Source organism: Urocitellus parryii, chromosome 10, assembly GCF_045843805.1.
Source record: "Urocitellus parryii isolate mUroPar1 chromosome 10, mUroPar1.hap1, whole genome shotgun sequence".
NCBI lineage: Eukaryota > Metazoa > Chordata > Mammalia > Rodentia > Sciuridae > Urocitellus > Urocitellus parryii.
Genome location: NC_135540.1, coordinates 89859815 through 89872519, shown reverse-complemented (window position 1 = coordinate 89872519; position 12705 = coordinate 89859815). Strand labels below are relative to the sequence as shown.

At 34.9% G+C, this 12705-nt stretch overlaps 1 protein-coding gene across 1 annotated transcript in view; it reads right to left on the bottom strand.

Moving 5' to 3' along the window:
* The window catches only part of Gc (GC vitamin D binding protein), a 41997-nt gene that overhangs the window by 15497 nt on the left and 13795 nt on the right, over positions 1 to 12705 (bottom strand). Inside the window, exons 2-6 of the mRNA XM_026402598.2 lie at positions 11827 to 11896; positions 11112 to 11244; positions 8602 to 8813; positions 7044 to 7176; positions 6645 to 6739 (exon numbers count right to left, since the gene is read on the bottom strand). Coding sequence (XP_026258383.2) covers positions 6645 to 6739; positions 7044 to 7176; positions 8602 to 8813; positions 11112 to 11244; positions 11827 to 11896 — 643 coding nt within the window. The remainder of the gene's footprint in view (positions 1 to 6644; positions 6740 to 7043; positions 7177 to 8601; positions 8814 to 11111; positions 11245 to 11826; positions 11897 to 12705) is intronic.

The window sequence follows — 12705 nt, the reverse complement described above, 5'->3', positions numbered from 1 at the left end:
TCTTTGAAAAACTAAATAAAATTGATAAACCATTAGCTATGCCAATGAAGAGAAGGAGAGAGAAAACTCAAATTACTAACATCGTGATAAAAAGGAAATATTACTACAGACACTATAGAAATACAGAAGATAATTATAAATTATTTTGAAAATTCGTAACCCAATAAAATAGAAAACACTGAAGGCATCAACAAATTTCTAGAGGTATATGATATGCCCAAACTAAACCATGATAATGTACACAATTTAAAGAGATCAATTTCAAGCAAGGAAATAGAGGTCTCCTTCAGAAGCCTATCAACCAAGAAAAGCCCAGGACCGGATGGATACAAAGCTTAGTTTTACAAGACCTTTAAAGAAGAACTAACACCAATACTTCTCAAACTATTTTATGAACTAAAAAAAGAGGGAACACTTCCAAACACATTCTATGAGGTGAATATCACCCTGATTCCAAAACCAGACAAAGACACATCAAAGAAAGAAAACTTCAGACCAATATCTCTAATGAACATAGATGCAGAAATTCTCAATAACATTCTGGCAAATTGAATACAAAAACTTTTCAAAAAGAGAGTGCATCATGATCAAGTAGGGTTCATCCCAGAAATGCAAGTTTGGTTCAACATTCAGAAATCAATAAATGTAATTCATCATATCAATAGACTCAAAGATAAAAATCATATGATTATCTCAATAGATGCTGAGGAAGCATTTGATAAAATACAGCCTCCCTTCATGTTCAAAAATTCTAGAAAAACTAGGGATAACAGGAACATACCTCAACATTGTAATGGCTATCTATGCTAAGCCCCACACCAACATCATTCTAAATGGAGAAAAATTGAAAACATTCCCTCTAAAAACTGGAACAAGACAGGGACGCCCTCTATTACCACTTCTAATTAACATAGTTTTTGAAACCTTAGCCAGACAATCAGACAGACAAAAGAAATTAAAGAGATACAGATAGGGAAATAAGAACTGAAATTATCACTATTTGCAGATGATATGATTCTATACCTAGAAGACCTGAAACATTCCACCAGAAATCTTCTAGAACTAACAAATGAATTCAGGAAAGTAGCTGGATATAAAATCAACACCCATAAATCAAAGGCATTTCTGTACATCAGTGACAAATCTGCTGAAAGAGAAACTAGGAAACCCACCCCCTCAAACAACAACAACAACAAAACTTGGGAATAAACTTAACAAAAGAGGTGAAAGACCTCTACAATGAAAACTACAACACGTTAAAGAAAGAAATTAAAGAAGACCTTAGAAGATGGAAAGATCTCTCTAGTTCTTAGATAGGCAGAATTAATATCATCAAAATGACCATACTACCAAAGGCACTATACAGATTCAATGCAATACAATCAAAATCCCAATGACATTCCTTATAGAAATAGGAAAAGCAATCATGAAATTCATCTGGAAAAATAAGAGATCCAGAATAGCTAAAGCAACCCTTAGCAAGAAGAGTGAAGCAGGTGGCATTCCTATACCAGACCTTAAACTATACTACAGAGCAATAGTAACAAAAGCAGCATGGTACTGGCACCAAAATAGACTTATAGACTAATGGTACAGAATATAGGACAGAGTCTAATCCACATAACTACAGTTATCTTATATTAGACAAAGGTGCCAAAAACATACATTGGAGAAAAGATAACCTCTTCAACAAATGGTGCTGGAAAGACTGGAAATCAACATGTAACAAAATGAAATAAAACCTTATCTCTCACTACACACAAAACTTTAATTCAAAGTGGATCAAGGACCTAGGAATTAAGCCAAAGACCTTGCGCCTAATGGAAGAAAAAGTAGGCCCAAATGTCCATCATGTCAGATTAGGCCCCAACTTTCTTAATAAGACTCCTATAGAGTAAGAATTAAAGCCAAGAATCAATAAATTGGATGGATTCAAACTAAAAAGCTTCTTCTCAGCAAAAGAAATAATCAGTGAGGTGAATACAGAGCCTACAGAATGGGAGCAAATCTTTACCACAAGCACATCAGATAGAGCACTAATCTCTAGGGTATATAAAGCACTCAAAAACCTAAACACCAGAAAAACAAATAACCCAAACAATAAATGGGCCAAGGAACTGAACAGATACTTCTCAGAACAGGATATTCAATCAATCAACAAACATGAAAAAAATGTTCAACATCTCTAGCAATTAGAGAAATGCAAATCAAAACTAAGATTTCATCACACTTTGGTCAGAATGGCAGCCATTAAGAATACAAACAACAATAAGTGTTGGCAAGGAGGTAGGGAAAAAGGCATACTCATACATTGCTGTTGGGACTGCAAATTGGTGCAGCCAACATAGAAAGCAGTATGGAGATTCCTTGGAAAACTTGGAATGGAACCACCATTTGATCCAGCTATCCCAGTCCTTGGTTTATACCCAAAGGACTTAAAAATAGCATACTTCAGGGACACAGCCACATTAATGTTTATAGCAGCACAATCACAATAGATAAACTATGGAACTAACCTAGATGCCCTTCAGTATATGAATGGATAGGGAAACTTTGGTGTATGTGTGTGTGTGTGTGTGTGTGTGTGTGTGTGTGTGTATACACACACACACACACATACATATACGCACACACATACATACACACACAATGGAGCATTACTCAGCATTAAAAGAGAATAAAATCATGGCATTTGCAGGTAAATGGATGGAGTTTGAGAATATAATCTTAAGTAAAGCAAGCCAATCCCAAAAAACCAAAGGCCAAATGTTTTCTTTGATGAGGATGCTGACTCATAATGTTGATGGTGGGGGAGCATGGGAGGAGTGGAGGAACTTTAGATAGGGCAAAGGGGAGGGAGGGAAGGGAAAGGAGAGGGTAAGGCAGTAGGAATGATGGGGGAATGAGTTAGACATCATTACCTGAAGTACATGTATGAAGACATGAATGGTGTGAAAATACTTTGTGTACAACCAGTGACTTGAAAAATTATGCTCTATATGTGTAATATGAAATGAATTACATTCTGTCCATCATGTATAACAAATTAGAATAAATAATAAAAACTATTACAGTTAAAAGCATCCATTAAAATGACATTGTGTGCTTCATAATGTGATGTACTAAGGACACATATCACTTATTTAGTATTCCTGTTAACAACATCACTTGAATTTAATCTTTAAGAAATACTGAAAGAATCTAAATTGAGAGACATTCAATAAAACAAATGGTCTCTACTCTTAAAAATGTCATAATCATGAAAAAAAATGAGTAAATAAAAGCTGAAGAATTATTCTGGATTAATAGACTGAAAAGTAATAAAACTCAAATTCAATTAGTGATCCTGAATTGGATTTTGAACTAAGGAGGAGAAACATATTAGATCATTGAGATAGGTGGTAAAATCAGAGTAAAATTCATAGATGAGATAATATTATATCATATAGAAGTCAACATTCCTGATTTGGGCAATTGTGTTGGGTGATTAAGTAAGTGGATTTCCTTATTATTAGGAAACAGAGAAATACACACCCAAACATTTAGGAGTGAAGTGGTATTATGAGGGGTTGGATGTCTAAGAAAAAAAATTCTTCATAGACAAGGATATCATTAAGAATTCTTTTTTAGAATTGTGATGAAATGCAACATTAAATTTAGCATCCTGGGGCTGGGGATGTGGCTTAAGCGGTAGCGTGCTCCCCTGGCATGCATGGGGCACTGGGTTTGATACTCAGCACCACATAAAATAAAGATGTTGTGTCCACTGAAAACTAAAAAATAAATATTAAAAAATTCTCTCTCTCTCTAAAAAAAAGTTAGCACCCTAATCATTTTTATATTTCAGTAGTGTTAATCATATTCACATTACATTGAACTGTATCTCCACAACTTAACCTTGCAAAACTGAAACTTTATATCCATTAAACACTGTTTCATCTCTCCCTGGTCCTAGTCCCTGGCAATTACCTTTCTTTATTTTGTATGGTTTTAACTACTTTATATAGTTCATATTAGTGAAATTGTATACTATCTTTTAGTGACTGGCTTATTTCACTTAGCATCATGTCCTCAAGATTTATCCATGTTGTAGCATGTGATAAGACTTTTAAAAGACTATCATATTCCATTGTATGCATATTTAACATTTTCTTTAGCAAGTCATCTGTCAATGAACATTTGGTTTGTTTTCATCTCTTGGCTATTGTAAATAATGCTGCAATGAACATGGGTGTGCAAATAGCATTTAGAGATCTTTCCTGGAATTCTTTTAAATAAATATATAACTTGAACCAGAATTTCTAGATCATATGGTAATTCTATTTTTTTTTTTTTTTTTTTTTTGGTGCTGGGGATCGAACCTAGGGCCTTGTACATACAGGTAATTCCATTTTTAGGTTTTAAGGAATTTCCACTCCATTTCCTTTCATGGATGAACCATTTTAAATTCCCATCAACAATGCATGGGTATTCTGACTTCTCTGCACCCTCTCTAACATTTTCTATTTTCTGCTTTTTTGATTGTAACAATCTTAATGGGTATAGGCAATATCTCATTGTGGTTTTGATTTGCAATTCTCTTATGATTAATGATGCTTAGCATCTTTTCATATACTGTTGACCATTTTTATATTTTGCTTTGGAGAATTGTTTATTAATGTTTAATTGTTTTTTGTTGGCGTGGTATAGTATTTCCTTATGTATTCTGAATATTATAAATAATATTCATAGTATTAATATAAGATGTGACTTGCAAATATTTTCTCTCATTTTGTAGGTTGCCATTTCACTCTCTTTGTTATGTCCTTTGAACAGAAGTTTTAAGATTTGGTATAGTTCCATTTATTTATTTTTGCTTTTCTTGTCCATGTATTGGTGTCATATCCAAGAATCATTGCCAAATTCCATACCCTGAAAATTTCCATTTTATTTTCTTCCAGGAGTTTTATAGTTTTAGTTCTTACATTTAGATATTTATTTCATTTTTGTATTTGTATATAATATAAGGTCAGAATAAAACTTCTTTATCTTGCATGTGAATATCCAGTTTTCTCAACACTATTCAATGAAGAAACCCTTTTCTTAATTGTGTAGTCTTGGGATTTTTATTGAAAATCATTTGGCCATATATTAGAGTGTATTTTTAGGTCTTCTGTGGTCTATATATCTGTTTTAAGGCTAGTACCACACCATCTTGATTATTGTTGCTTTGTAGTGGGTTTTGAAATAAGGAATTATTTTGTTGTAGTTGTTGTTGGTACCAGGGATTGCTTAACCACTGAGTCACATTCATAGTCCCCCTTTTCTATTTTTTATTTTAAGACAGGGTCTTGCTAAGTTACTAAGACTGACTTTGAACTTTTGATCTTCCTGCCACAGCATCCTGAGTTTCTGGGATACATACAGGTGTATGCCACTGTGCCTGGTGAAATCAGGAAATTTTTAGTTTCCAACTTTATTCTTTTTCAAGATTGTTTTGATTGTTTGGAGTCTCTTAAGATCTGCTGAAGTTTCCCTATTAATTTTAGGATGGTGCTGTGGTTTGGAACTTGAATGTCTCACAAAGGCCCATGGGTTAAATGCTTGATCCCAGGGTTGTGGTAACTGGAGGTGGTGGAACCCTTAAGAGGTGGGGTTTATTGGAAGTCTTTATGTCATTGGGAGTATGCCCTCCATGGGGTAGTGGAACCCCAACCAACCATTTCTCTTTTGTCTTCTGGCTCTGAAGTGAGCAATTTACTGTGCTATGTACTCCTACCATGATATATTAGTACAGAACCAAAGCAATGGGTCCAATTGATCGTGGACTATGACCTCTAAAATTGTTGGCTAAAATAAGACTTTCCTCTTTATAAGTTAGTTATTCCAAGTATTTATTTTTGTAATGGAGAGTTAGCTAAGTTTTTTTCTATTTCTGCAAAAAAACATTTCATTATAATTTAGAGAGAGATTGCTTTGAATACTAAGGGCATTTTAATAGTATTAAGATTTCCAAACCACAAATGTGGAATTTCGTTCTATTTTGTATCTTTTTAAATTTCTTTGACCATTATTTGGTACTTTTCATAAAATAATTTTTACAATATAATTTTGACAAAGTTAATTCAAACATTTTTTATTCTAGGGACAATTATGAATTCACTAATATTTTTCTTATTAAAATATGGCAGTAATATTTTGTAGCTTAATCTTTGTTTAGACTGAATGTTACTTCTTTGGAGTAAATTCTTAGACACTGATGCATGTATAAAATAAAGGTAAATATGGGCTGGGGATGTGGCTCAAGCGGTGGCGAGCTTGCCTGACATTGCAGGGCGCTGGGTTCGATCCTCATGACCATATAAAAATAAAAAAAAGATATTGTGTCCACCTAAAACTAAAAAATAAATATTAAAAAAATAAAATAAAGATAAATAAAGTAATGTCTATTTGGTGACTTTATATTATAAATTCCTATGTTCTACATGCCAAACTCACTATCTCAATGTAAAAGGAAAACTAAAGGAAATACTTGAGATCATTGAATATGTGCATAGTTCTGTGGTAGTCTAGTTTCTATATTTCACCAACATCTGGGAGAATTCTATCATTAGGGATAGTGCAGAAGTAATGTTCTAAATGTGATGATGATACTTAATCTTTACCTGAGCCTTGATTTCTCCTTTCCATAAGCAGCATATTGTGAACAAACTCTATTTGACATAGTGGTAAGAAGAGAGAACTGTCTCATATGAAGTCTCTAGAAAAAAAGTGACAAAATCTCATCAGATGATCAGGATCCATTGAAAACAGTGTGCACAAATAGCAAAAACAGAGATGTTAATTTTATGATTTTTTGATGACTAGAAAGCTGAAATCTGACAAAAGTAACAGTGATATCTCCTTTCCTGAGGTGGCATATTTATTTTCCAATTAACTGCATGTGAAGAAGACATCTGAGAACTCTTAATAAGTGCAAAATCTCAACATCTACCATTGTTTAAAAGAATGTCATTACAAGAAGAAAAATAGCACGACTATGTAATAAGCAAAACACAACCTACCTCTTTCAAAAAGCATACAGTTGGGCTTGTGGAGGTACAGCAGGTTCCTACCATAGAGAGATAACTCTTGGTGTGACCAATTAAAAGTGGCAGAGGAGCTTGTCCATAATTACTGGAATATTCATACAAAAACCTGTGGGAGAAAAATAGGATTGGTCAAAAAATTTGTAGGAAAACAAAACCTGATTTCTCATATGTATGTTGATGGAGGATGTGTGTTATATCAGTTTTTAGTTTGTTTAAAAAACACAAAGGACCTAGAGAAATAATTACAATACTAGTCTTTTAATAAATATATATTTTTAAAAAACTAGTTGTCTTAGTTCCTATGAGATATGCTTGAAGCAAAGAGCTGTTTGTCCCTTTGTTCACTTTGTTCACTTAGCCAAGTGCATCTCCCATCCATACTAGGTGTTTATTAAGCCATTTATTGAATTAATTACAATGAATGTACTTATCAGGTTTACTCAAATTTATTCTTATTCACCTCAGTTTATTATTCTGGACAATTGTTATGTATAAGCATACTTAATTGTTGAGAGAAATCATTTCAATTTTAAGGAGCACAAATCCATGGATTAAAAAGAAACTGAAGTCTTCGGCAAAATCCTTTTTGAAAATTTATAGGAATGGGCAAGCAAGTTGTTAATAAAATTATTACCAATTTGAATGACATTGCTTTTGATTTGTGCAATATTTTTTTTCCATTTCCATAAATTGTCTTTTGCAGTTTTTTTTGTACATTTTTATGACTTTCTAAAACTAACATAATCAAGTATAATTTGGCTCCTCATGAATGTTAAGCAAGGAGAGGGTCAAAGTCACATGTTTACTTTTGTAGTGCATGTGTCGTGTTCCCAATGCCCTTTGTATGAATTCAGGATAAACCAGGAACCTTTCATTTTATCACTGCTGTTAAAAGCTTTTTTTAAAGGGCCACATGATCAACATAACTGGTATTAGGAATATAGGACCTGGGGAACTTTAAATAAAGAATTTGAACTTGATACTTGAAAGGGACACAGGGAGCTCTCATTCTCTCTTATGACATCAGTATAAACCAACCTCAGAAATCTTCCTGCCACTTGTATTCCGTAACTGCTGTTGTGAGCTGTTTCTGGAAATGTATAGGAGTGAGGGGGAAATAAAGCTGTTCCTCTCATATGCTTTCTTGGAAAGTATCTAGAAAGGACACAGCAATAAAGCTGCTTCGATTGTATGGATTACCTCTAGCATAAGGGCAGCCACAATAGGGGCTGTAAAGTATTGGGAAATATGTCATGTTTGGACAGGGGATCCAAAGGATTCTGCTTCAGATAATAGAACCTCGGGTTTGTGGGTGGGAGTTTGGGAGAGTTGATTTCATCTCTGTCTGGGACAGACATAAACATAGTCAGCACTGACAAGGAGATGAGCTGTCTTGGGTGAGAGTCAAGTTTCCATCATTGGTAGTTGTCTGGGTTCCTAGAAGAGGTGTTTGCATAGAGTAGCTGGTTAGATTCAATTCATTTCAGATGTTTTATGACCCAAAGTTCTTTTTATAATGAAAACAACTTACTGGTCAGCAAATCCCTTTGGATCTTTTCTGAATGCTTCACAGATTTCATCATTTGTTGGCTCCACATAGGTAGGAAATTCTTGTGGCTGGTGTTTCAGGGCAGCCATACAGAGCTTCCGTTCAAGCCCCTCTTTGGTACAGCATTCAGGAGTTCCTGGGTGTACTGGGAATGGAGAGTCACTTTCACAGGACTTGGCAGATAGTGCTGAGGTCTGCAAAGAGAGAAGAAAAAAAAGAGAAACTTATACAATATGTGCAACCTTCAGGCTTGTAGTTCTCCATTCAGTATGATATCTTAGCCTATTATTTAAAAATTGTCATCAGTAATCAAGTGTTCAGACAAAAACTCCAGAGATGATTTCAAACCATGAAAAGTTGCACAGGTATAGTTTGAGGGAAGTATAGGGTCGTATTTATGTTAATAAGTGAGTCTCCTCAGAGTAGAATAAAAAGCAGAACCTTCATTAACAAATGGACATATGTTCTACTGTAGTCGTTAGAATTTTATCCTTTGGCCCAGTGTTCCTCCATGGGGATTTTAACATCTCTGAGGAGGAGAGGGTCATTTGGAAAAGTTCCACTGATGATTCTGGAAAAGTTCCATTGATGATTCTCCATATGTATTCTGTTGCGGTTACGCCCCTAAAAATGAAGACTTTCCCCTGCCCCCTTCCATTCTTTTATTACATGAACAGACTCTTGACACTTGACTGCTTTAGAGTTCTGTGTTGGTTTATATTTTATCTAATGGTTCTGGAGCATGCTTCTGCATCAGAATTATTTGTAGGGTATGAAAAAGTCAGAAATGCCTGGCTTACACAACCCAGAAATTCTGATTCAGTAGGTCAAAGATAGGACTTGAAAATCTGGTTTTCTCAAAGTTTCAAGATTTGTTCTCAAGTGCAGCATGGGGTTAAGAACCTCTGGGAGCGCTGTAGTTGCCTCAACAAGGCCAAACTGATGCTTGAAGCACCATCAAAGCAATTGTAACAACAGAACATGTTCTTTTTAGAAATAATTTGATACTTAAAACGACAGAAAAGTGTTAGACATCATAGAAAAAAGAAGAATTAGAAATAGTTTTATGGAAAAATTACTTATGTGGGAAAAATAATCTGATATTTTTATAATTATTTTACATGTTGCTCATCTTTTTAAGGTAAAACTTCTAAAGAGCTTTCTTATCAGTGAAGAAGAGCGATGTGATGAATGAATTTTGTTAACTATCTCTTCATCCTCATCCCTACCTACCATATCAGCCTCTCAGAACTTAGGAATCAGGTTCTCTTTAAATCTTATGTCTCCTATTATCTCATTTCCTTTTCCTTTCTATTTATTTCCCTGGAAACTTTTCTATTTTTCCTTTTAAAAAGTATTCCCTTTCAAATAAAATTAGAATGTAAAAAAGTATCAACACTCCCCCTCCCATTTTTCTAAATATCTTGAATGAGCAGGAGGAAGAAAGGTGTCATGCAAAAAAAAAATGCCAACATTACCCTTGTTTTCTTAAGCTCCAAGACTATAGAGACAGGTCACAACTTTGGATGCATTAGCAAATAGATGAAATACAATTTAAAATATGCTGTGATGTTTTGACCGTGGTTGACAGTTTGATGCTTGTTTAGTTTGAGGTGATACAGAGGTGAGGTTGAAGTGACAGTTATTTATGGGCATGGTGGTGGAAGAAAATTATTGTAGAATTCAGAGAAAGTAAATAGCCAGATAAAGCAATCTGTGAGTAAGAATATTCATTGTACAGAATCTGTTCCAATCAGACCTTTGAACACTGTTTCTGCAGGCTAATAGGCCTTAGCAGAGAGACTAATGTGTCTGTGGAGGCCTTTATCAAAATGCCTCTAAATGTAATTTGTGTTGGGCCTGATTACTCTATTAGTAACTTGCTAAAACTACCCAGGTTTCACATTTTTCAATTGTTTATAGTTTGTACTCTGTCATTTCAGAAGTTTAATTTCTGCATATATACTATAGAGAACGTTAACTTGTAACCAAGTGTATGTATGCAATTTTTGAACCCCCTATCATTTGAGGCCATCATGAAAGTATTCTATGGCATGTGGTACCAGTGCTTACATGATGATAAAGGTATAGGCAGGCTTTTAAGCTGCATAGCATGTACTAAAATTATTTTAAGAGATTCATGAGTTGATATTTGTAAGGTGCAAATTTGTAATTATTTTAAAAACTGGCTTTAGAGTAAGATCTAAATTCATATTCTTTAACTACTTCTCACCAACAGTGTATATTTAGTAAGTCCCTAAGTTACTTTATCCTAATTTTCTCATTTGGATCATGTAGGAATGAGTAAAATGGACTAACTCTGCTAGAATAAACCTGGGAACTAAAGATAGTAGGCTTCATATTCCACCACCAGCTCCAGACTTAGAGTAGGTAAACTTGCTGTCTGAAGTTTCGGTTAAGACATGGCAGAGGGACCTATCATAGCTTCCTTCCCTGGGCTACTGTAGAGAGGGCCAGCCACATAAGCTCACCCTGGTGTCGTAGCAGTCAGGGTCAGCCCCCTCCGCACAACAGTCTTCGGTCAAGGAGACAACTTCTTTCACAAGTTGGCTGACCTGTTCAAATGTACCACTGGAAAATTTTCTGCTATATAGGACTAGTGACCTGAGGAAAATAGTAAGTTGATATAAAGTTAGCATTTAATTTTCTTTTGCATTTTGACACATATTAAAATGAGGTCTGTATATTTGTGTTTTAAATGGAATATTTTGTACATTTACTTTTATATTTCAGTAATGAAAAGAATATCACATTTAATTTTTTTAAAGAGTGGTTTTTGTTCTAAGAAAATGTATCTTATAAGCAGTAGAAATTGAACTTGGAAGTTCCATTAAGTCATCCTGATATTATGTGCTTTGAGCACCCCCAAAAGAACCTGTTCTGTTCCTTTTTGCCTCTGTTTGCAGAATCCTAGAAAGTGTTCTAAATATATATTTTAATTTCCCTTAGAAAACTATGCTTACCTATTCACTGTAATCACATTCATAAACTTACTGGTGACAAATTCTTAGATCACAGTAACCACAGTTCAACTGGGGTCTTTGAATTTCTTCCATTTGCCTGACATCCCTGGCTCCATTGGCCTAGGACTCTGTCCTTTGTTTTCTCAGAGATCATTTCAACCCTCCTTCAGTTTTGTTCTAGACCAAGCCACCAGGGTGAACTGAATGCATACTGCACACTTACAGAGATCTGAAGTCATCTCTTCCCAGACTAGCCAGTTCCTGGCAGACTTTATCCTTCTCATAATCTCGGCCTAGGACCAGAAATAGAAAATTTGTATCTTTTCTCTTTTAATGAATATTAAATTAAACATACCTGAGTAAAGTGATAATCCACATGGTTTATAGTAGAGTAGCATTTTATCAATATCTATTTGCAGTTTCATTTTTGGAACGACTTTCTAGCTGTTTTCTCAACATAGGCCATCATTTTATGGCATGCTGTTATATTTTAATAGACAGCAGGAAATAAAAGAAACTAATGTTAAGCAGATAATTCAAACGGTAAGTGTCAACTAGTGAGTCAGAATTTATTAACATGAAAATTATTCTCTCAGATTCCATCTTTATAGCAATGCTAAAATGAGACGGCTTCCTCTTCCTCTCTCTCTCTCTCCCCCTCCCTTCTTCCCTCACTCCATTATCCCCATCCCTTCTTTCCCATCTTTATGTTGTTGTCTTAGTTTCACTGAAGGCTTCAAAGGTGCTGCAGTCTGGCTGGGGGGGGGGTGAGGGGGGAGGGTGTGTGTGTGTGATAAGCAACTTGTGAAGGTTGATACAACGGGAGCCGCTTTATTGTAGGACAGCAGAGGTATTTATACATAACTGAATACACAGCTTGACTCAATTTAGCATCATCCAGTTACAGCAATCAGTCATTAAGGAATCCTCATCATCTTAATAATTATACACAGCTTAACTTAATTGACATAATCTAGACACAGCAGTCAGTTCATTAAGGAATCTCCATCATCTTAATGGCCTGCTGGCTTTACTTCTCAAACCACTCCTCCTGGCAAAGTGCCAGTCACCATCTTGACTTGTCTGTGGCCCTCAACACAAA